Raw genomic sequence first — 24,587 nt, forward strand, 5'->3', positions numbered from 1 at the left:
TGGATCCTGGACTTCCTGACGGGCCGCCCCCAGGTGGTAAGGGTAGGTAACAACACATCTGCCACACTGATCCTCAACACGGGGGCCCCTCAGGGGTGCGTGCTCAGTCCCCTCCTGTACTCTCTGTTCACCCATGACTGCATGGCCAGGCACGACTCCAACACCATCATTAAGTTTGCCGACGACACAACAGTGGTAGGCCTGATCACCGACAACGATGAGACAGCCTATAGGGAGGAGGTCAGAGATCTGGCCGTGTGGTGCCAGGACAACAACCTCTCCCTCAACGTGACCAAGACAAAGGAGATGATTGTGGACTACAGGAAAAAAAAGAGGACTGAGCACGCCCCCATTCTCATCGACGGGGCTGTAGTGGAACAGGTTGAGAGCTTCAAGTTCCTTGGTGTCCACATCACCAACGAACTATCATGGTCCAAACACACCAAGACAGTCGTGAAGAGGGCACGACAAAGCCTATTCCCCCTCAGGAGACTAAAAAGATTTGGCATGGGTCCTCAGATCCTCAAAAAATTCTACAGCTGCACCATCGAGAGCATCCTGACTGGTTGCATCACCGCCTGGTATGGCAACTGCTTGGCCTCTGACCGCAAGGCACTACAGAGGGTAGTGCGTACGGCCCAGTACATCACTGGGGCAAAGCTCCCTGCCATCCAGGACCTCTATACCAGGCGGTGTCAGAGGAAGGCCCTCAAAATTGTCAAAGACTCCAGTCACCCTAGTCATAGACTGTTCTCTCTGCTACCGCACGGCAAGCGGTACCGGAGTGCCAAGTCTAGGTCCAAAAGACTTCTCAACAGCTTCTACCCCCAAGCCATAAGACTCCTGAACAGCTAATCATGGCTACCCGGACTATTTGCACTGCCCCCCCACCCCATCCTTTTTACGCTGCTGCTACTCTGTTAAGTATTTATGCATAGTCACTTTAACTCTACCCACATGTACATATTACCTCAACTAGCCGGTGCCCCCGCACATTGACTATGCAACGGTACCCCCCTGTATATATAGCCTCCCTACTGTCACTTTATTCTATTGTATATATAGCCTCCCTACTGTCACTTTATTTTTTACTTCTGCTCTTTTTTTTCTCAACACTTTTTTGTTGTTGTTTTATTCTTACTTTTTTGTTTAAAATAAATGCACTGTTGGTTAAGGGCTGTAAGTAAGCATTTCACTGTAATGTCTGCACCTGTTGTATTCGGCGCATGTGACCAATAAAATTTGATTTGATTTGATTTGATTTGATTTGATTTGTCTCTCTCTCTCTCTCTCACACACTGACCCAGTGAAGATGATAAGTTAAAGGTCATCTCAGTCCCTGTTTATGTTCTGTCTCAGTTCAGAAAGTTGAGCTGTTGTTGTTTTCCTTTTGTTCAATGATGATGTTGTTTTTGATGTTTAATTAGGACTGCAAGATGCTTCTCTCATGAGGTTAGGCTGAACTGCAGTAAGGGGACACATCTCCCCAGTACTATGGGAGTGGTTCATCATATAAAGTCCTTTACATGATTCAATTCATAAATTATATATATATAACGTTTTTCAAATTTTTTATGTAAAGCTGCACATCGCTTGACTGGCTCACTGACTCCAAGGAACATTTTCACAGCCTTTTACTGAACACATTCACAGTCTCTCCCTGCATTCTCACTCTGCATGCAGGTGAATAGAGCAGGGATATTGACAGCCTACACAGCCTTAGGCATCTTTTTGTTATTACTAAGAACAGAATTGAATGCCTCTCCATCTAAAGGTTTCAACTTGCATTAAAGGGCCATTTCATATGATAGGTTAGCTAACATTTCTATTATAACCCCACTCTTGCACAAACATTTAGCGGAGATAGTGTGATGGATGGTGTGTGCTATATCCCTGGCTGTGACATTTAGATAGAACATCAATGATGTATCAGTACTGGTGTCAACTAGCAAGTCTGGCCAGGCTAACATTGATAAGAGAGTGATCGTGATGAATAGTCATTGAAAAATAACAAGTATTTTAGTAGCAGAGGGAGGATATAAAGATGCACGTTCTCTCAGTGTGCAGATCCTCTTTGTCTCTGTCTTTCCCAGTCCCAGGAGACAAGGCCTGTCTCTTACACTATGAATCTCTACTCTCAGGATCACAGTCAAATATTGCCAGCTGTTATAGACGGATGGGTTGTGGAACTTGTGGTCACTATAAATAAAATCATTAGAACTACAGCCTGTTGATCCTGTGCTGTGGACCTATGGTCAGACTTTAAGCTGTGGCTTGGGACAGCTCCCTGTGGCCCTGGTCCTCTTGGCTGCTATTATCTTTACTGGAACGCCAGTGGGCTAAGCTGGGCTAAGGTTAATGGGGATGGGGTGGGGGGACATGGGATGCAGACAGAGGAAGGAATCCCCCGGGCAACTCATAGGGGTGTTGGGTTACTCTGTGTGCCGGATGACTGACAGATTAAAGCAACAGAGAGTAAGAAGTCGGGAGGGGAGAGGAGAGGAGAGGAAGAGGGAGAGGGAGAGGGAGAGGAGAGGAGAGGAGAGGAGAGGAGAGGAGAGGAGAGGAGAGGAGAGGAGAGGAGAGGAGAGGAGAGGAGAGGAGAGGAGAGGAGAGGAGAGGAGAGGAGAGGGAGAGGGAGAGGAACCAAATTAAAGGTGTCCTTATTTAGAACTGTGTCCCCAACATTTAATGACCATCAGAGGAACGAGAGAGGCAGGGGCGTGTTGGTGACCTTTCTGGGCTGAACAGTACACTGTCCATTTTAAACCCTTTTGGCTCTCTTGGTTTGATATACAGTACCCTGGTCTGAATGAGAGCATTGTTTGTTGAAGGAGAATCATCTTGAAAAGAATGTGAATGTAATCATAAGCCAAACTGATAGGCTACCTGTTTGGCTCCAAGCTATGGTCACATTCATCTAGGTCTACAATTACCATATGCATGAATTTTTAAAAAATGTCCATAATGATGGGTGTCCATTAATTGTTTTTCATTGGTTACATCATGTTTTTTTGTTGAATGTTTTTTGAAAACTGACCTCTCTCTCTCTCCGTCTCTTTTTTGCCTCTCCAGTCACAGATGAAGACACTGTCAAGAGATACTACGCCAAATTTGAGGAGAAGTTTTTTCAGAATTGTGAGAAGGAGCTTTTGAAGATCAACACATTTTATTCAGGTAGGCCTATTTGATGGAGCAGTACTGCAATGCTATGCTATGCTATGCAAGTTTGTCTCTCTGACTAAGTGAGACCACCCCTTTCATTTGCTGTCAGCGTCTACAGTTTTTCCACTCACAGTAACTTATAATGCCATAATAACTAATGCCTGCAGTGCAATGGGAGTAGCCAGTAATTGCCTTGACATCTTGCACATACGGTTGTCATGTTGAGTGATAAGCTTTACTTGGGTGCCAACTACGTGATGTTTTGTCTAATGTGGGCACTTTGATTTAAGCATGGCTGACCAAATTAGGAAAGGAGGCTTGGTTTATTTCAGGAAGAGAGTATGTATACCTCATGTAGTAAAATGAGATGTCAGATAGACTACTTCGTGAACCACTGAGATATCAGGAAATGTTGCTGCCCCTAGAGGCTGTTTGTAGAAATGCATTTAATGGGTTGATGCTGCCTGGCAACATGGACATTCGATATATTCTGAATCTCGTTACCACTGAGCACATACTTTATTGGTAATGGTACGAGTTTGACAGGAAGCCATCAAAGTATACAAAAAGTGCATTCATTAGTGTCTACTTTAATTTGCCTTTCCTTAAAGTCTGAAAGACTTTTAAACTCCCTATTTTTCTTCTCCAATAAACCTCCCCTCCCCTCCAATCCCCTCCCCTCCCCTCCCCTCCCCTCCCCTCCCATCCCATCCCCTCCCATCCCCTTCAGAGTTGAGGCTTTGCCAGAAGCTGAAATAAACTCCAGGTTGGACTGCCAAAGAGAACTGGCACTCTGATCAACATCCTGTTGCTCCTCGCGTTTATCTCCCCTGATAAACAATGATATCCCATCACTGTTGCTCACTAAGCACATCCAGCAGACTGAGTCTGAGTCACATCATGGCTAGACATCTGGCTTTATTAGAATAAATCTGTCTCAATTCAGATTATAGTGAAATCTATAGTGATGGTTGTTTTCAGCAGTGTTAGTTCTTATTGGCAGTCTTGTAGCCAAGCCACAGTCAGTCACTTCACTCTCAGACTCCAGACTGCAGCATCATAATCTCTCATTTTCTACACCTGGATGTGTTGTATATCCGTCTAGCCGGATGTTGGGATGAAACAAGCAATTACTGAATCTTGTTGGACAGACATCGTTATCTCCCTCTTTTCATGTCTTGTTCAAAGTGTGAGCTTTACATAAGAGAGTCCTCGCCTCCGCAGAGCGCTGTAGCAAGCAGCTTCCCTCTTCTGAAAGGGTCATCGACCCCATTAAGTGATCCTGGAGCAGTGCATTTAACTATATGCCAGTGAGAAAAACCAAGGCACAACACAGTCTCTGTTAAATGCTGTCACAATATCTAAAATATTTGTATGTATCCTCAGATATAGACTCCAGAGACAATATTTTACCTGTGGCTGATCCTGGCAAAACTCAGACATTAAGACTTATTTTAGCCTCTTCAGCCTGCGTACCAGTCTGACATCTTTGTCTGTACACACAAATCTACCCAGGCTTCATTTCTTCCAATTTAGGTAAAGTATGTGTGTCTTGACTTTCTCACGCCTCATGTTATGTCATGACTTGATCCATGCAGAGCAGCAGATAGGAGACCCTCTGGACAGGGTAGATAGTGTCAGTGACATAATCTACTGTTATCCTGTGAGGGATTACTCTAATTTTAGCCATCAAAAGAACAGGCATTCCTGTGAGTCAGGTAATGTGAAATTCAGAGGCTGAGTGTGCAACTGACCGTTAAAGTAACCATTGAACCCACTGCACCTAACATAACACCCCTGTCCTCACTGATCGACCGTGGGGAACATGAGACGGTGCTTGGTCATTGTCACAAACACATGCAGGCAGGGCCTCTCTGCCCTGCCGTTGACCAGGTGGCCTAGTTGTGAATCAGGACTGAAAAGGTATATTCCAGAACCCTATCTCCAGCCTTGGCCTATGAATAGGATGTGGTGGGGTGCAGAGTGCAGACCCAGGCGGAGGGGACAGTGGAGGATATGTGCCAAAGCCGGGCTCGAGGAGTTCAGTCCAGGAATGTGTTAGTGGGACTGGGGTGGGGGAGGCTGGGGGAGAATGTGGGCCATGTTCCAGATCAACTCAGGTTCCCCCCTGCCCTGCTGCTGTCTCTCTCTCAGGAGGGAAATTAACCCTGTCATGACCCTGGTAATGGGCCTGCCGGGGGCTGCATTTACACGTCTGCAGAACATAATACTCCCCTTTCCACTTCCCTGTAATGGAGAGGAGGGCAAGGAGAAGTGTGTTTACCTCTGGCTGGATTTACTGCAGGCCTGTTAATGAAACCTAATGTTTCTGACAGTCTCAGTGCAGTAGACGTTACTCTCAAAACCACTAGAACTATCCACAAGACATCAGCAGAGTGAAATCAGATCTGTCTTTGTCATAATGCCATGACACTGTTCCTCACTCGTTTGTTCTACATATCTCCTTCCCTCCTGCAGAGAAACTTGCTGAAGCCCAGAGGCGTTTCGCCACCCTGCAGAATGAGCTGCAGTCTTCTCTGGATGCGCAGCGCGAGAGCAATGCGCCAGGTCTGCGGAAACGCAAGACGGTGTTCCACCTTTCCCAGGAGGAGCGTTGCAAACACCGCAACATCAAGGACCTGCAGCTGGCCTTCTCCGAGTTCTACCTCAGCCTCATCCTACTGCAGAACTACCAGGTTGGTACCCTTAACCCTAAACCCTACACACTACCCATATGTACTACCTCAGCCTCATCCTGATGCAGGACTACCAGGTTGGTACCCTTAATCCTAAACCCGAAAACACTACCCCTAGATACTACCTCAGTCTCATCCTGATGCTGAACTAACAGGTGAAACAGTCAGCCTATCCACACCCTCTCATCTTTCTGTTTGATGCTGCTATCAGCATCAAATGTCTCTCTGCATCTCACAATCCCTCAATCCACCTCTCTCTAGTGGTGTGTCCATTTCTTTCTCAGTGTCTCTCTTTATCTTAGCAGTTTAGTTTATCTCAACCGTTTAGTCGTTGTTTCCTGTTGCCTCTCTGCATCTCTTGCTCAGACTTAAGCCCAGGATTTGTCTTTCTCCCAGAATCTGAACTTCACAGGTTTCCGTAAGATCCTGAAGAAGCATGATAAGATCCTGGAGACTCCCCGTGGGGCTGACTGGCGCGTGGCCCACGTGGAGGTGGCCCCCTTCTACACCTGTAAGAAGATCACCCAGCTCATTTCTGAGACTGAGGTATGTATGGAACAGAAGCCCCTGGCTGTGGTGGTCAAGCGTTGTTTAGGTTGATGTTCATTCTTGACAACAGTGTATACTCCATCATCTCTTTTAACCACAAAACTGCTAATTCTGGCAAAATTGGATCCTGGTCTTTGACTTTTACTCTTGTATTGCATTTGAACTTGTTCCTGGATGAACAGTAAAGACGTGTGTGTTGTGTTTGACAGGCTCTGGTGACCACAGAGCTGGAGGGAGGGGACCGTCAGAAGGCCATGAAGAGGCTGAGAGTGCCTCCACTGGGGGCAGCACAGGTGAGAGAGACTGCACCACAGGCTTACTAGAGTGTGTATGTTAGTTAGTGGACAATTAACCAATTAGATCATTCCCGCCATAATTCCCTGCCAGCGCCAGAATCTCATCAACATAAACCTAGTATGGTAGAGTGACACACTTCCTGCTCTTCATCTCCTTCCTGCTGTGTGTGTATATATGTATGTGACACACACACCCTATTCAACCCCACAGTATTGATACTGTAAGAGGCTCTCCAAACTAGACTGGACAAATAGCTTTTCCACAGGGGATGAGAGAGAGAGAGGGCTGGAGAGAGTGCTTCACATCCCCTGTCACATATCCTTTAGATTTATAGCTGTATTAATATTAATGTAATGTCCACCCTGAATTATGCCAGATCCATATTACTTGTCCAGATTCCTGTGGGCATCTTTATATGAAATGTATTTTTAGCACATCCAAAAGTACTTGACAATAACACACTTTAATGTAAGGACTCGTCCTATAAGGTGCATTGAACAAGGAACAGGTGAACTGGATTCTGTGAATGGTTTCAGCTTCCCTGGATAAGTGTGTCTATCTGTCAAGCTAAATGAATTAGTAACTGCCTAGCGTGGTTCTCCAGCTGTGTGCCTGACAACATTACAGTAGAGCAGAGAAGACGGGCGGTCACACAGGCCTAGTAACTGGTAATTTCTCATCTCTGTCATTCTCTGCTTTTCCTTCCTGCAGCCTGCTCTAGCCTGGACTACCTTCCGCGTTGGCCTGTACTGTGGGGTCTTCATAGTCCTCGCTATCTCCTTCATCCTCACTGGTACGTTCACACACAACCATGCTAATTAGGTATTTTTACTGGGGGATTAACAGATACACAGGAAATGGGGCTTTGCCATTAGTGGGGAGCTCAAGTTAGTTGTACATACTGTATTTTATAACAGGACTCTAGCCTCAGATATTTTGATGGAGAATTAGATGATTTAATTGCTAATATTTGCAGGTGCTGTACTCATCCGGTATGAAAACGTGTGGCCTCTGGTGCGTATCTACCGCGGTGGCTTCCTGCTGATCGAGTTCCTCTTCCTGTTGGGCATTAACACGTACGGCTGGCGCCAGGCGGGGGTCAACCACGTGCTCATCTTTGAGCTGAACCCTCGAAGCAACCTCTCCCACCAGCACCTGTTTGAGGTAAGGGAGAGGGGAGAACCAGGGGATGCAAAAGGACAATAACAAGAATACAGCCAGACAGTATACTGAAAGAACTAGTGGAAATAATAGAGAGAAAAAATGATATTGTGTGACCACTAGAGAGAGAATTAGCTGAATAAGGGAAATGAAAAATTGTCAATAATCAATACTAATCTGATGACTTGCACTATGTTTTTTTCTGATCATATTATCAAGGACAATTTATATACAGCTTTATAAATGTAGTTTAATAAAAATCTATTGAGTGTTTGATGGCTTTATCTATTTAATTCTTCCCTAGATTGCAGGGTTCCTGGGGGTGCTGTGGTGTATGAGTATCCTGTCCTGTCTGTACTCTGAGTACACCCTGCTGCCCATGCAGGTCAACCCCCTCATCCTCTACGGCTTCATGCTCCTCTTCCTCATCAACCCCTTCAAGACTGGCTACTACAAGTCCCGCTTCTGGCTGCTCAAACTGCTGGTGAGCTCCTTCTCCACTGGGACTACTGTATTATAATGATGAAATGATATCAGTACAATGAAACCCGACTCAACTGGTGTTTGTGTGTACAACACTGTATTTGATATCTATCTCTCATACTCTACTGTGCTTTGTTGTATTCGGCTTATTTCTTCTTTGTCTGATGTTTGCTGGCTAGGGGGATGGGGATGGTTGGAGGGTAGGAGGATTCTGTGTGTGTGTGTGTGTGTGTGTGTGTGTGTGTGTGTGTGTGTGTGTGTGTGTGAGACAGAGGCCAGTGGGGTGAGGGATAATAGAATGCAGGCGGGTCCCTGGGGATGTGACGGCTGTGACTGTGCAATCATTACAGGGATGGATCCATCAGTATGCTGCTCCTCCAATCCTCCCAATCCCTTCCCTTAGTTACCCAGCCCCCCGAGCCATTCCACAGCCCTCTCCAGCTCTGATTGGGCTCCACTGGGGCCTGTGCACCATCCTAGAGAGCCACACACCCACACTGAACACAGGCACTAACCAGAGGACAAACATATAATCAGGGAACAAATCGAAACAGATTGCCTGGTGTGTTTGTTTACACAATGAATACATTTTGAAGAAGGTTTATCTTCTGGATGTCTAGAATTTCAGTGTATGGAGATGGTGTGGAGATCAATAGGGACATAGATTGCCAGGTAGAAATCTTGAATTAGCTCACATATATAACAGGATGAATCAATACTGTTTGACATTTGCAACAATCTGGGACTGGTTGAGACCGCCTAGTGATGCAGTGTAGCCTACAGAGAGATGGGCTTGTGAAATGTCAGGCTAGCCCTGGAGGCAAGCGGGGGAGAGTATCATTCCCATTCACCCACAGTCTCATTCGCAGACCCGTGATAACATGATCCAGTCCCAACAGAAACCATACCCAAAACACTAGTTAACCCAATCATATTAAGCTAAATCAAATCAATCTGCTCCAGGGGCATGGCTCTGCCGTTGATCCTGTGCTGCTCCCAGACTGTCATGTTTGTGCATGTGTGGTGTGTCGGATTGGATAATGTGTCAGCAAAAATGGAATTTGTCTGCAAATGGGAAAAAAAAATGTTCTACTACTTCACCAACCATTCACAAAATGTGAGCCCATATTTACCTACCTAAGCAGTACCTCTCAATGAGGGGCAAACTATTGCTGGTGTGGCAATAGCCCTGTTGAATGAGTGACAGGTTGACACATTAGGCTTTCCATAGGTATCCACCAGTTCATTTACTGTAGGGAGATACTAGGACTGCTGGCTGCTGCAGGGCTCATGACCTCAACACGTCCCAGCTCATTTGGAGAGTAGCTTCCTGTTCTTCTCTGCCCTCTCGTCTTCCACTACTCTAATTAAGCAATAAGGCCCGAGGGGGTGTGGTACAGTGGGGAAAAAAAGTATTTAGTCAGCCACCAATTGTGCAAGTTCTCCCACTTAAAAAGATGAGAGAGGCCTGTAATTTTCATCATAGGTACACGTCAACTATGACAGACAAAATGGAGAGAAAAAAATCCAGAAAATCACATTGTAGGATTTTTTATGAATTTATTTGCAAATTATGGTGGAAAATAATTATTTGGTCAATAACAAAAGTTTCTCAATACTTTGTTATATACCCTTTGTTGGCAATGACACAGGTCAAACGTTTTCTGTAAGTCTTCACAAGGTTTTCACACACTGTTGCTGGTATTTTGGCCCATTCCTCCATGTTTTGGGGCTGTCGCTGGGCAACACGGACTTTCAACTCCCTCCAAAGATTTTCTATGGGGTTGAGATCTGGAGACTGGCTAGGCCACTCCAGGACCTTGAAATGCTTCTTACGAAGCCACTCCTTCGTTGCCCGGGCGGTGTGTTTGGGATCATTGTCATGCTGAAAGACCCAGCCATGTTTCATCTTCAATGCCCTTGCTGATGGCAGGAGGTTTTCACTCAAAATCTCACGATACATGGCCCCATTCATTCTTTCCTTTACACAGATCAGTCGTCCTGGTCCCTTTGCAGAAAAACAGCCCCAAAGCATGATGTTTCCACCCCCATGCTTCACAGTAGGTATGGTGTTCTTTGGATGCAACTCAGGATTCTTTGTCCTCCAAACACGACGAGTTTAGTTTTTACCAAAAAGTTATATTTTGGTTTCATCTGACCATATGACATTCTCCCAATCCTCCAAATGCACTCTAGCAAACTTCAGACGGGCCTGGACATGTACTGGCTTAAGCAGGGGGACACGTCTTGTACTGCAGGATTTGAGTCCCTGGCGGCGTAGTGTGTTACTGATGGTAGGCTTTGTTACTTTGGTCCCAGCTCTCTGCAGGTCATTCACTAGGTCCCCCCGTGTGGTTCTGGGATTTTTGCTCACCGTTCTTGTGATCATTTTGACCCCACGGGGTGAGATCTTGCGTGGAGCCCCAGATCGAGGGAGATTATCAGTGGTCTTGTATGTCTTCCATTTCCTAATAATTGCTCCCACAGTTGATTTCTTCAAACCAAGCTGCTTACCTATTGCAGATTCAGTCTTCCCAGCCTGGTGCAGGTCTACAATTTTGTTTCTGGTGTCCTTTGACAGCTCTTTGGTCTTGGCCATAGTGGAGTTTGGAGTGTGACTGTTTGAGGTTGTGGACAGGTGTCTTTTATACTGATAACAAGTTCAAACAGGTGCCATTAATACAGGTAACGAGTGGAGGACAGAGGAGCCTCTTAAAGAAGAAGTTACAGGTCTGTGAGAGCCAGAAATCTTGCTTGTTTGTAGGTGACCAAATACTTATTTTCCACCATAATTTGCAAATAAATTCATTAAAAATCCTACAATGTGATTTTCTGGATTTTTCTTTCTCAATTTGTCTGTCATAGTTGACGTGTACCTATGATGAAAATTACACGCCTCTCTCATCTTTTTAAGTGGGAGAACTTGCACAATTGGTGGCTGACTAAATACTTTTTTCCCCCACTGTATATGGAAATATACCACAAACCCCCAAGGTGCCTTATTGCTATTATAAACTGGTTACCAACGTAATTAGAGCAGTAAAAATAAATGTTTTGTCATACCCGTGGTGTACGGTTTGATATACCACGGCTGTCAGCCAATTAGCATTCAGGGCTCGAACCACCCAGTTTATAATACCCTGTACATTACAGGCTCATTAGCTGCATGACAATGAGCTTCCTCCATGTTCAAGTCTTGTATACATAGTTGTAGCCCAGGTCTTTACATGTGTGTCCCTTCTCTTTGGTCATTTGTAATGTCTTTAATGGCTTATTGTTAGACAAGCATGAGAGTTCTAGTGGCATTAGTATGCAGAGGTGTACTGTAGATAGAAGAGCTGTCAATGTTATCTTAACCTCAGACTATTCCAACACACATTTCACCCCTTCAGTGGTAGCATATGTATTTAATCAGATCTCCTGTGTCTTGTATGGGACTACTAACTCTGTCTGTCTGTCTGTCCTCTCCCTAGTTCCGTGTGTTCACGGCGCCGTTCCACCGCGTGGAGTTTGCAGACTTCTGGCTGGCCGACCAGCTCAACTCTCTGGTGATTGTACTGATGGACCTGGAGTATCTCATCTGCTTCTACAGCTTCGAGCTCAAATGGACCGACCGCAAAGGCCTCCTGCCCATGTTCAACGGTGAGTTAGACCATAACTAGTACCTACCGTTGCTCTGTAAGTGCAGAACTGTCATGTCAGGTATGCAGTGAGGTAACAGCCGAATGTATATAACCCAAACCTATATATCATGCTGGTTCAGCAACTCTGTTCAAACTCATCTATAACAGTATTGTTTTGTTTAGGAGATATGCACTGTTGTCCATATTCAGTGGGATCTGTCTGTCCATCTGCCTGCCTGCCTGTCTGTCTGTCTGTCTGTCTGTCTGTCTGTCTGTCTGTCTGTCTGTCTGTCTGCCTGTCTGCCTGTGTCTGTTTGTTTGTCTGGAAAATGAGATATTAATGGTTCTCCTCAGTAATTTGCAGCCCTCTGCTGTGGCCCGAAAAATCAGCAGGGAGGTAATTGAATGGAAATGTTTGTGTCCAGCAGTGTGACTCTCATGCTGATTAGCTGTCCACTCAGAGAGTCAAATCAAATCAAAAAGTATTTGTCACATGCTTCGTAAGCAACCGGTGTAGACTAAAAGTGAAATGCTTACGGGCCCTTCCTAACAATGCAGAGAGAAAGAAAATAGAGAAATAATAGAAAAGTAAAACACGTAATAATAAACGTAAGTAATGATAACTTGGCTATATACACAGGGTACCAGTACAGAGTCAATATGCAGGGGTATGAGGTAATTGAGGTAGATATGTATATATAACTAGGAATAAAGTGCCAGATAATAAACAGTAGCAAAAGCGTATATGCCTGGAGTCTTTGACAATTCTTAGGGCCTTCCTCTGACACCACCTGGTATAGAGGTCCTGGATGGCAGGGAGCTCGGCCCCAGTGATGTAGAGAGTGCTGCTGCTGCTGTGTGTGTACAATGGTGACCCTGGCTGTGACCCTACTCCCTGCGAGTGTCTCAGGGGGAGTTGGGAATGCAAGAAACACATTTCCATTACACACTTTGTAACAGGACAAATATAAGCACCCCCCAAATGATTAGTATTATTATTATTATGTGTGTGTGTGGGAGAAGGAGAGAGGGAGAGTGTAGAGCGAACAGCACAATGTAGTGGAATGGCAATGAGTCAAAGCACTGGGACTACAGCTAGCTAGTCTTGAGCTGTCTCTCTCAGTGAGAAGTTGTCTCTGTGGAGCAACCTGTGTGAGTCCAACAAATCCATGAATGTCCCTCCATTCCATTCCAACAGAACAGTTCAAAAAGTCAAGCTGTAAGAATGGTTGATACCAGAACCATATACAAAATGGAAATATGGCTGTGGTTGATAAATGTTTTGGTTGTTGTTAAAATGTAATTTTCTCCCCCATTCCCACCAGGTGATTACATATGCCACAGTTACTCCTACGGTATCCGTGCCATCATCCAGTGTCTGCCTGCTTGGTTCCGTTTTGTGCAATGCCTCCGTCGGTACCGAGACACCAAGCGAGCCTTCCCTCACCTGGTCAACGCTGGCAAATACTCCACCACCTTCTTTGTGGTCACCTTCGCTGCACTCTACAGCACCCACAAAGGTAAGGAGACACACCCAGCTCTCTGAGCCAGTTGGACAGGAAGGGGAGGATCATGGGAAGTGGAGTATAAGCAGAGGTGTTATTGAGCTGTGGACAACAGACCATTGTTTTGCTGTGATTGGAGAGGGATGTCAGGCTGAATGCTGAAGCTCAGAGCAAGCTGTATGAAGACAATGAAAGCAGCTGACCTTGAGTGCAAATGGTTTGCCACTGGAAGATGTCAAGCCTGTATTTCTTCTCTGTTTGTCAATGCCTCATTATAATGGAAACGATCAAGTACAAAAGCGCAGCATGGGATAATCATGGTTTAGCTCTGTCATTTTATGAGAGAGAGAGAGAGAGAGAGAGAGAGAGAGAGAGAGAGAGAGAGAGAGAGAGAGAGAGAGAGAGAGAGAGAGAGAGAGAGAGAGAGAGAGAGAGAGAGAGAGAGAGAGAGAGAGAGAGAGAGAGAGAGAGAGAGAGAGAGAGAGAGAGAGAGAGAGAGAGAGAGAGAGAGAGAGAGAGAGAGAGAGAGAGAGAGAGAGAGAGAGAGAGAGAGAGAGAGAGAGAGAGAGAGAGAGAGAGAGAGAGAGAGAGAGAGAGAGAGAGAGAGAGAATAACATTAAGTATCAAGCAGGATAAAGCCTGTCATTCTCCAGCTCCACAATTAGCCACTGATTATTCTGATTCAGAAGTGTTATCATAAAAGAGGAAGTGTACAGAGACATGGCCCTCAGTCTCCAAATGCATCCCTTCAACATTCAGCCTTTGTGCTATCTCATATCTTGGCTGCATAGATGTTTGTCCAAGTCGATAATTTCAAAGCAGTTTGCTAAGCGGTTTTTGCCATTTCATTATTTATATGCTCGTCCATCGACAGTTATATATTTATTTGTGCAAATGCCAGCTTTTAAACTTCAGCTCAACCTTTGAAAATGTTAAATGTTACTGCACAGCATGATTTTTGCTTCATTTTTCTATATATATTTTAATCAATATTTGTGTTTCTTCTGTAACCTGACTCTCCATTTGGCTGTCAGTTTGGAGGCAGTGAGGAGGTTTTAGGTTCTTAGGAAATGAGACCATTAAGGCCTTTTCCTTCTCCACTCAGTCGGTCCGTTCCTCTAGTCTTCAGCCCTGTGGACCCTGGACTAATGAGCCTCTTCATTTCATATGCTGTGTGAAGACCTGTTTCATCCCCCTCTTTTTTAATGGAGAGGTAGTGTCGGGGGCGTTAAGTGAGAAGGGATGGAGGGAATATCCAGACTACCATACCCACTTAACCCGCAGTCTTTCAACTGCGTTGGCATGGCTACCAAATTGAGAATTTACCAAATGTGTATGCACAGGGTTTCCATTGATATTTGAAGTATGTTCTTCATGGTCATTAGAATCTAAAAGAGATACATATGGGTTAGACTATTAAAAATATGAAAATACTTATCAAATTGTCCAGTCCAATGCTCTTTATTGTTGCTAGACTCAGTCTGAGTCACAGTATACAGTATATGGTATGTCTGCTGTATGGGCCTATCGACTGAAGTCTAGCCCAGATGTGAATGTGGAGGTGAGGTGCATCTTGGCCACAGAGTTTGACAGTTCTGTTTTGACATACAGTAGATGGGATAGATAAATGAGGCCTGGACCCAGTGGACCGGAGCCTAGCACCCAAATTACAGAACATCTGTTTCACAAGCAGAATAGAGCGCCGCACAGCACACATGGTGATCATCGCTCAGTATTGAATCATGTTCATGCTGGGCACAGCGGTAGTAAATCAGCATAAGAAATGTTGGCAGGGCTCCCAGGTTGTGTATGGATATGTCACCTTCATTATACATCCACAAAGTAGTGCTCTGTTGCTGCCTCATGACCTCATTGATTCCAGTAGTACACCAATACCACAGAGAATTGTGCTATATTCACATTGCAATACATTTATAATAATGCAAAAGAGGGTAAAATGTACCCTCCTACTAGGTTTTACGATATAGTAAAGGAGTTGGATTAATTTGAATGCAGGTTAAAGACAGAAGTTGTGCAGACACAGCTTTTGCAGTCCTGTGAATAGATTATTAAAGTAATAATCATCTATAATTAAATCAAAGACCGATGCTGTGTATGTTGTCCCAGCTGATGTTCCGGGAAATTTAGAAATAGGACGAGGCATTTCCTGACTTTAGAGTTTAGAGTCCCCAGAACCACAGGATATTGAGCCTGACAGTATGGCTAAATACTTTATTCAGGATCAATATGGCATCTGCTCTTGTACAGTAGTAGCTTAATACAATTGTATTTGTCACATGCTTCGTAAACAAAAGGTGTAGACTAAGTGAAATGCTTACTTACGGGCCCTTCCCAAAAATGCAGAGAGAAAAAAACTGAGAAATAATAGACAAGTAAAACACGCAATAATAAAAGTAATACTAAATGCATAATAAGTAACGATAACTTGCCTATATACACGGGGTACCAGTACCGAGTCGATGTGCAGGAGTACAAGGTAGAGGTAGATATTTAAATATAACTAGGAATAAAGTGAAAGCTAATAAACAGTAGCAGCAGCGTATGTGATGAGTAAAGAAAAGTTAGTGCAAAAAAGGTCAATGCAGATAGTCCGGGTAGCTATTTGGTTAACTATTTAACTGACTATTTAGCAGTCTTATGGCTTGGGGGTAGAAGCTGTTCAGGGTCCTGTTGGTTCCAGAGTAGACTTGGTGCATCGGTACCGCTTGCCGGGCGGTAGCAGAGAGGACAGTCTATGACTTGGGTGGCTGGAGTCCTTAAAAAATGTTGGGGCCTTCCTCTGACACCTCCTGGAATAGAGGTCCTAGATGGTAGGGAGCCTTCTGTAGCACCTTGCGGTCGGATGCCAAGAAGTTGCCATACCAAGCGGTGATACAGCCAGTCAAGATGCTCTCAATGGTGCAGCCGTATAAACTTTTGAGGATCTGAGGGCCCATGCCAAATCTTTTCAGCCTCCTGAGAGGGAAGAGGCATTGCTGTGCCTTCTTTACGACTGTGTTGGTGTGTGTGGACCATGATAGATCCTTAGCTGGTCAATGCATGCTCTGACGACACGTCCTGGTAATCCGTCAGGCCCTGCGGCCTTGTGAATGTTAACCTGTTTAAAGTTCTTACTCACATCGGTTATGGAGAGCGTGATCACACAGTCGTCCGGAACAGCTGGTGCTCTCATGCATGGTTCAGTGTTGCTTGCCCGCGAAGCGAACATAGAAGGCATTTAGCTCGTCTGGTAGGCTCGCATCACTGGGCAGCTTGTGGCTGGTTTTCCCTTTGTAATCCGTTATAGTTTGCAAGCCCTGCCTCATCCGACAAGCGTCAGAGCTGGTGTAGTAGGAATCGATCTTAGTCCTGTATTAACGCTTTGCTGTTTGATGGTTGGAATATGTGCGTATGGTCACTGTGGGAATGACGTCGTCGATGCACTTATTAATAAAGCCGGTGACTGAGGCGGTATACTCCTCAATGCCATCGAATGAATCCCGGAACATATTCCAGTCTGCTCTAGTGAAACAGTCCTGTAGCTTAGCATCCACTTAATCGGACCACTTCCGTATTATGCGTGTCACTGGTACTTCCTGTTTGAGATTCTGCTTGTAAGCAGGAATCAGGAGGAAATAGTTATGGTCAGATTTGCCAAATGGAGGGCGAGGGAGAGCTTTGTATGCGTTTCTGTGTGTGGAGTAAAGGTGATCTAGAGATTTTTCGCCTCTAGTTGCACACGTGACATGCAGTTAGAAATTAGGTAAAATAGATTTCAGTTTTCCTACATCAAAATCACAGGCCACTAGGAGTGCCGGCTCGGGATTAGCATTTTCTTGTTTGCTTATGACCCTATACAGCTCGTTGAGTGTGGTCTTAGTGCCAGCATCAGTTTGTGGTGGAACATAGACATAGCTTATCATGAGGTACTCTAACTCAGGAGAGCAGAACCTAGAGAATTCCTTAATATTAGAGATTGCGCATCAGCTGTTGTTAACAAAGAGACACACACGTCCTTCCTTGAGCTTACCCGACACTGCCGTTCTGTCCTGCTGATGCATAGAAAAAACAGCTAGATGTATATTATCAATGTTCTTGTTTAGCCACAACTCCGTGAAACATAGGACATTACAGTTGTTCAGGTCCCATTGATAGGATAGTCTTGAACGGAACTCATCCAGTTTGTTCTCCAGTTATTGTTTCATCAGGGTGCCCGCACATCGGCCTCTCTTACGCCGCCGTTTTCTTTTCCAACTCTCATAGATTAGGGCCTGTTCCGGGGTGAGCAGTATGTCCTGTGCCTCCGTCTCGTTGAAGTAGAAATCTTCATCCAACTCGAGGTTATTGATTGCAGTTCTGATGCCCAGAAGCTATTTTCGGTCATAGGAAACGATGGCGGAAACATTATGTACAAAAACAGTTAATTAAGATCAGCGCAAAAAACATAAAATAGAAGATTTGGTCAGGAGCTAGTAAAAGGGCTTCTATCCAATGCAGCTCCATTACCCTCAAAGATGCAGGAGAGCTGAGCAGTAATGCTAATGTAAGCCCTCGAGAATGCTTTCATGAACTGCCCAGACCGTGGGGAGAGTAATACTGCAAGGTTGGCTGGAACAAGTACCATAGTTCTGGTGGGAAAGACAATGATTGGCTGATCGAGTGTGGGAGGGACAATGGATCAGGTAGAAGACATGAACTAGGTGAGAGACAGAAATAGATTAATATGAGAAAAGTGTTAACGCTAAAGATGAATAATAGACCTGCCGAGTAGGTGAGAGTGAAACGACAATGAAGATGAAAGAAAAAGTTGAACTATTGTGAAGATATAAGAGGAGATTGAGAGAGGAGAGAGGAGAAAGGAGAGCAGAGAGGGAGGGGGGATGGAAAGAGGGATGGCAGCAGGGGAGGAGGGGAAGAGGATGGACTAGCTGGAGGAGAGTGAGCTGTAATAACCTGCCTGCGGCTAAACACATCTCTGGCGGATGCTGCTGGAATAGAGATGAGACCCATGGCCAGGCCATGGCTAGCTGACTGAATATGATTTTATCGTCTATGGACACACGGAGCTGCCTGAACCACTGCATAGGAAAGAGCTCAAAGTTCTAACACTCCCCAAACCAACTAACGGGGTCATGATACCACTGAACTCTGCCTCAACCCTGTTACAACAACACTATCTCTCTGGGACATGCTGCCTATTATGATCAAGCGTCATATTCAGTTGTAGGTTGAGTTCAGATATAACTACCAGTATCTGTAATACAAATCCATATCAATGGAAATTATACTCCAACCAGACAGGTACTAATATCACTACACAGACTCACTATCTCACTACCAATCAGCCATGTGAATTCAACACGAGGCCACCTTCCCTGAATCAATAACCTTTGTTTGTCTTGCTAGGTCTCAGTGTCTGATTGGATAGGCTCTGTGAGGAGAGGGGGGTGGTGAAAGTGATGGGGCAGGCAGGTAATAGATTCTTTATCACCTGAACAGCAGTACAAGACAGCCCAGGCAGGCAGCACTGCGGCAGATAACAACCCAAAGACAGATGATTGCTTTTCCCGGGTTCCCAGGTGCTTATTATTCGCTTCAATGGGAGGCCTGTCCTGAGTCTGTCACAGCAACGTCCCACTCTTAAAAGTATTTTAACCGCTTAGGCACCTGCTAGACACAAACATTTAGTGAGCGTGACAGAAGCAAGTGACCGCCATTACCCTCTATTGAGCTCCAGATCAATGACTAGCCACCCACACTAGACTAGACCCTGATGGACATCAGTCGTACAGAGCCCTTGAGTCCAACCAGAAAGACTTAGTGATGGATGAGTGGTATCTTTTGTGATCATATTCAAAGTGTTTTGATTTCAGATCTATCAAATCAAATCAAGTCAAATTGTATTGGTCACGTACACAGATTTGCAGATGTTATCGCAGGTGCAGCTAAATGCTTGTGTTTCTAGCTCCAACAGTGCAGTAATACCTAGCAATAATACAATTAAAATAAACAATGCACACATAATCCAGATATTTTTTTCAAGAAATATCAGAACGAGCAATGTCAGGGACTGGAATATAAATATATACAGCTGCGGAAAAAATTAATAGACCACTGCAAAATTATCAGTTTCTCTGGTTTTACTATTTATAGGTATGTGTTTGGGTAAAAATGACAACTGGTCAAAATAACAAAAAAGATGCAGTGTTGTCAGACCTCGAATAATGCAAAGAAAATAAGTTCATGTTCATTTTTAAACAACACAATAGTAATGTTTTAACTTAGGAAGAGTTCAGAAATCAATATTTGATGGAATAACCCTGATTTTCAATCACAGCTTTCATGCGTCTTGGCATGCTCTCCACCAGTCTTTCACATTGATGTTGGGTGACTTTATGCCACTCCTGGCGCAAAAATTCAAGCAGCTCGGCTTTGTTTGATGGCTTGTGACCATTCATCTTCCTCTTGATCACATTCCAGAAGTTTTCAATGGGGTTCAGGTCTGGAGATTGGGCTGGCCATGACAGGGTCTTGATCTGGTGGTCCTCCATCCACACCTTGATTGACCTGGCTGTGTGGCATGGCGCATTGTCCTGCTGGAAAAACCAATCCTCAGAGTTGGGAAACAATGTCAGAGCAAAAGGAAGCAAGTTTTCTTCCAGGACAACCTTGTACGTGGCTTCATTCATGCGTCCTTCACAAAGACAAATCTGCCCGATTCCAGCCTTGCTGAAGCACCCCCAGATCATCACTGATCCTCCACCAAATTTCACAGTGGGTGCGAGACACTGTGGCTTGTAGGCCTCTCCAGGTCTCCGTCTAACCATTAGACGACCAGGTGTTGGGCAAAGCTGAAAATTGGACTCATCAGAGAAAATGACCTTACTCCAGTCCTCTACGGTACAATCCTTATGGTCTTTTGCAAACCTCAGCCTGGCTCTTCTTTGCTTCTCATTGATGAAGGGCTTTTTTCTAGCTTTGCATGACTTCAGCCCTGCCCCTAGGAGCCTGTTTCAAACCGTCCTCGCCGTGCACTTCACCCCAGCTGCCGTTTTGCCATTCTTTTTGTAGGTCACTTGATGTCATCCTACGGTTGTTGAGTGACATTCAAATGAGTTGGCGGTCATCCCGGTCAGTAGAGAGTCGTTTTCGCCCTCTGCCGGTCTGTAGCTTTGTTGTCCCCAATGTCTGCTGCTTGACCTTGTTCTTATGAACTGCCGTCTTTGAAATTTTAAGGATGGAAGCAACCTGACGCTCACTGTATCCCTCTGCCAGTAAAGCCAGAATTGAACCCTTCTTTTCCTCACTCAAAACTTTCCTTTTCAACTCTTTTGGCATGGTCAATAGTTCTTTTTTTGATTAATATTACGTTTGAGGTACTATTAGCACTGTTTTTGCCATCCAGCTGGTCCTATTGCAAGAGGATAGTGATGACCACAGCAGTGGTTTTTATACTTTTCCTCGTTAAATAAGATTTGGTTCATGTGATCACCTAATCAGTACCTAATTCAGTAGAATGAGGTGTGCCTGTGTTGGAATTCAACAGACACTGGAATGGAATGGCTGTCATACATGTAGAGATGCTGATTTAAGAAAAATGTGCAGTGGTCTCATAATTTTTTCCACAGCTGTATAATATATATATATATATATATATATATATATATATATATATATATATATATATATATATATATACAGTGCCTTCGGAAAGTATTCAGACCCCTTGACTTTTTCCACATTTTGTTAGGTTACAGCCTTATTCTAAAATTGATCAAATAAAAAAATTCCTCATCAATCTACACACAATACCCCATAATGACAAAGCGAAAACAGTTTTTTTGAAATGTTTGCAAATTTATAAAAAAAACAAAAACAGAAATACCTTATTTACATAAGTATTCAGACCCTTTGTTATGAGACTCGAAATTGAGCTTAGGTGCATCCTGTTTCCATTGATCTTCCTTGAGATGTTTCTACAACTTAATTGGAGTGCACCTGTGGTAAATTCAATTGATTGGACATGATTTGGTAAGGCACACACCTGTCTATATAAGGTCCTACAGGTGACAGTGCATGTCAGAGCAAAAACCAAGCCATGAGGTCGAAGGAATTGTGTCAAGGCACAGATCTGGGGAAGGGTACCAAAACATTTCTGCAGCACTGAAAGTCCCCAAGAACACAATGGCCTCCATCATTCATAAATGGAAGAAGTTTGGAACCACCAAGACTCTTCCTAGAGCTGGCCGCCCGGCCAAACTGAGCAATCGGGGGAGAAGGGCCTTGGTCAGAGAGGTTCCTCTGTGGAGATGGGAGAACCTTCCAGAAGGACAACCATCTCTGCAGCACTCCACTAACCAGGCCTTTATGGTAGAGTGGCCAGACGGAAGCCACTCCTCAGTAAAAGGCACGACAGCTCGATTGGAGTTTTCCAAAAGCCCCCTAAAGGACTCTCAGACAAAGGACTCTCAGACAACAAGATTCTCTGGTCTGATGAAACCAGAATTGAACTCTTTGGCCTGAAAGCCAAGCGTCACGTCTGGAGGAAATCTGGCACTATCCCTACAGTGAAGCATGGTGGTGGCAGCATCATGCTGTGGGGATGTTTTCCAGCAGCAGTGACTGGGAGACTAGTCAGGATTGAGGGAAAGATGAACGGAGCAAAGTACAGAGAGATCCTTGATGAAAATCTGCTTCAGAGCATTCAGGATCTGAGACTGGGGGCGAAGGTTCACCTTCCAACAGGACAACGACCCTAAGCACACAGCCAAGACAACGAGTGGCTCCGGGACAAGTCTCTGAATATCCTTGAGTGGCCCAGCCAGAGCCCGGACTTGAACCCGATCGAAAATCTCTGGAGAAACCTGAAAATAGCTGTGCATATAATGGTGTGTAAAGACAGTGTGGGCACAGTATATACATATATAAAGTGTGTAAAACAGTATGTAAACATTATTAAAGTGACCAGTGTTCAAAACTATGTAGTTAGGGCAGCAGTCTCTAAGGTGCAGGGTAGAGTACCGGGTGGTAGCTGCCTGAAACAGTGACTAAAGCTAGTGGTGACTGTTTAACGGTCTGATGACCTGGAGAGAGAAGCCGTTTCTCAGTCTCTCTGTCCCAGCTTTGAGGCGCCTGTATAATCTATCTGTATCTGTAATTGTTTGTTGATGCAGTAGTTTGGTGGTGTTAGGATGCTCACTTGGTAGGTGATCAAATACTTATGTCATGCAATAAAATGCAAATTAATTACTTAAAAATCATACAATGTGATTTTCTGGATTTTAGATTCCATCTCTCACAGTTGAAGTGTACCTATGATATAAATTACAGACCTCTACATGCTTTGTAAGTAGGAAAACCTGCAAAATCGGCAGTGTATCAAATACTTGTTCTCCCCACTGTAAACACTCACTCACGCACACTACACTGACAAAACCCCCACACACACACATACACGCATACCGACACAATACACCCACAGACACGCACGCACACACGCACACACTTTCACACTCATCATAGGCTGCTGCTACTCTGTTATTATTTTACTGTTGTTATTATCTATCCTGATGCCTAGTCACTTTACTCTGCCTTATGTACATATCTACCTCTAATACCTCATGCCCCTGCACATTGATCTGGTACTGGTACTCCCTGTATTGTGTTACTATTTTTATTTGTATTATAATATTTTAACTCTGCATTGTTGGGAAGGGGTCATAAGCAAGCATTTCACAGTAAAGTCTACACCCGTTGTATTCGGCCCATGTGACACACACACAACATGCGCACACACACACACACACACACACACACACACACACACACACACACACACACACACACACACACACACACACACACACACACACACACACACACACACACACACACACACACACACACACACACACACACACACCTGCTGTTACTTTATGACCAACGTGAATCTTGACCACTGATTACTGGTCATATTCCTTCATGGGAAATATAACAATACAGCAGACTATTCTAAGACGCACAGTAGACTTACCCAGTGGATTCATCATAGTCATTTTCAGTCAATGTATTTTCAGTTCAGTCAGAACTCTCCACCTGGGTAAAGGAGGCTGGTGTGAATAGTTGGGTGTGAATAGTTGTCATAAGAGTGGATGCGTCACTTTGCGTGATGTGTCTTCCAGGCCTGGGTGTCCTGTTGGTGTGTTGGTGTGTGAGTTTGTCAAACAGTGTCAGGCCACACTCTGTTCTGTCACTTAGGGGGAGAGCGCTCGGTGAACGCTGGGTTCAGCCCAGAGCCCAGGCAGATCAGACTAGAATACCTCAGTCATCAATAATCCCCCAGGCATTCAGGCTGTCGCTGGAGCAGCATGGGAGTCTATCCCAGTCAAAACACACAGCTATGACATCAACATGACACTACTGCAGAGCTGGTTACCACTACACATTGTTACTGGCATGATGTCAATGTTCAAGACGAAATTAGAATATCATAAATGTACTTTTTATTAGTAGTGAATTACCAGGACACAATAACATGTTGTTTCAAGAGCCTCTGAATAGTTTACTAAGGATTAGCATGTCATTTTCCATCCATGGTAACCTGTCTCAGTAAATATAATACTTATGGTAGATGTTCTCCCTCTAGTGGGGATAGTGAAGACCAGAGACTAACATTTATGAACAAGCTGATGTCTCTGTCCGCAGTTCAAAGCAGGCAATTTATGTGTTCTTCTTAATTATCAAGATATATACACAGATTGAGCAAAATGCATTTTTTAAAATTGTATTTAACTACCGGTATACAGGCTAATGATGGACTCATTTCTTTGTATTTGTGCATCACAGAACAAAAGCATTCCGATGCAGACATGTTCTTCTACCTGCTGATCGTGTTCTCAGCCGTCAGCTCCCTGTACACTCTGATCTGGGACCTGAAGATGGACTGGGGCCTGTTTGACCGTGGAGCAGGGGAGAACACCTTCCTCAGGGAGGAGATCGTCTACCCACAGAAAGTGAGCATCACACACGACCTGCATAAACACACAGCAAGGCACACACACACACAAAACACACACACAAAACACACACACACAGCGCACACACACATT

General features: G+C 44.5%; 1 protein-coding gene across 1 annotated transcript in view; it reads left to right on the top strand.

Annotated features, from left to right (window-relative positions):
- xpr1a (xenotropic and polytropic retrovirus receptor 1a) overlaps nt 1-24,587 on the top strand; it is a gene marked incomplete at both ends in the record, with an annotated part of 80,513 nt that overhangs the window by 55,119 nt on the left and 807 nt on the right. Inside the window, 10 exons of the mRNA XM_084164665.1 lie at nt 3,076-3,177; nt 5,644-5,861; nt 6,258-6,407; nt 6,620-6,703; nt 7,419-7,500; nt 7,684-7,871; nt 8,173-8,352; nt 11,825-11,993; nt 13,300-13,494; nt 24,325-24,491. Coding sequence (XP_084020791.1) covers nt 3,076-3,177; nt 5,644-5,861; nt 6,258-6,407; nt 6,620-6,703; nt 7,419-7,500; nt 7,684-7,871; nt 8,173-8,352; nt 11,825-11,993; nt 13,300-13,494; nt 24,325-24,491 — 1,535 coding nt within the window. The remainder of the gene's footprint in view (nt 1-3,075; nt 3,178-5,643; nt 5,862-6,257; nt 6,408-6,619; nt 6,704-7,418; nt 7,501-7,683; nt 7,872-8,172; nt 8,353-11,824; nt 11,994-13,299; nt 13,495-24,324; nt 24,492-24,587) is intronic.

This window comes from Coregonus lavaretus, assembly GCF_964263955.1.
Source record: "Coregonus lavaretus genome assembly, chromosome: 6".
NCBI lineage: Eukaryota > Metazoa > Chordata > Actinopteri > Salmoniformes > Salmonidae > Coregonus > Coregonus lavaretus.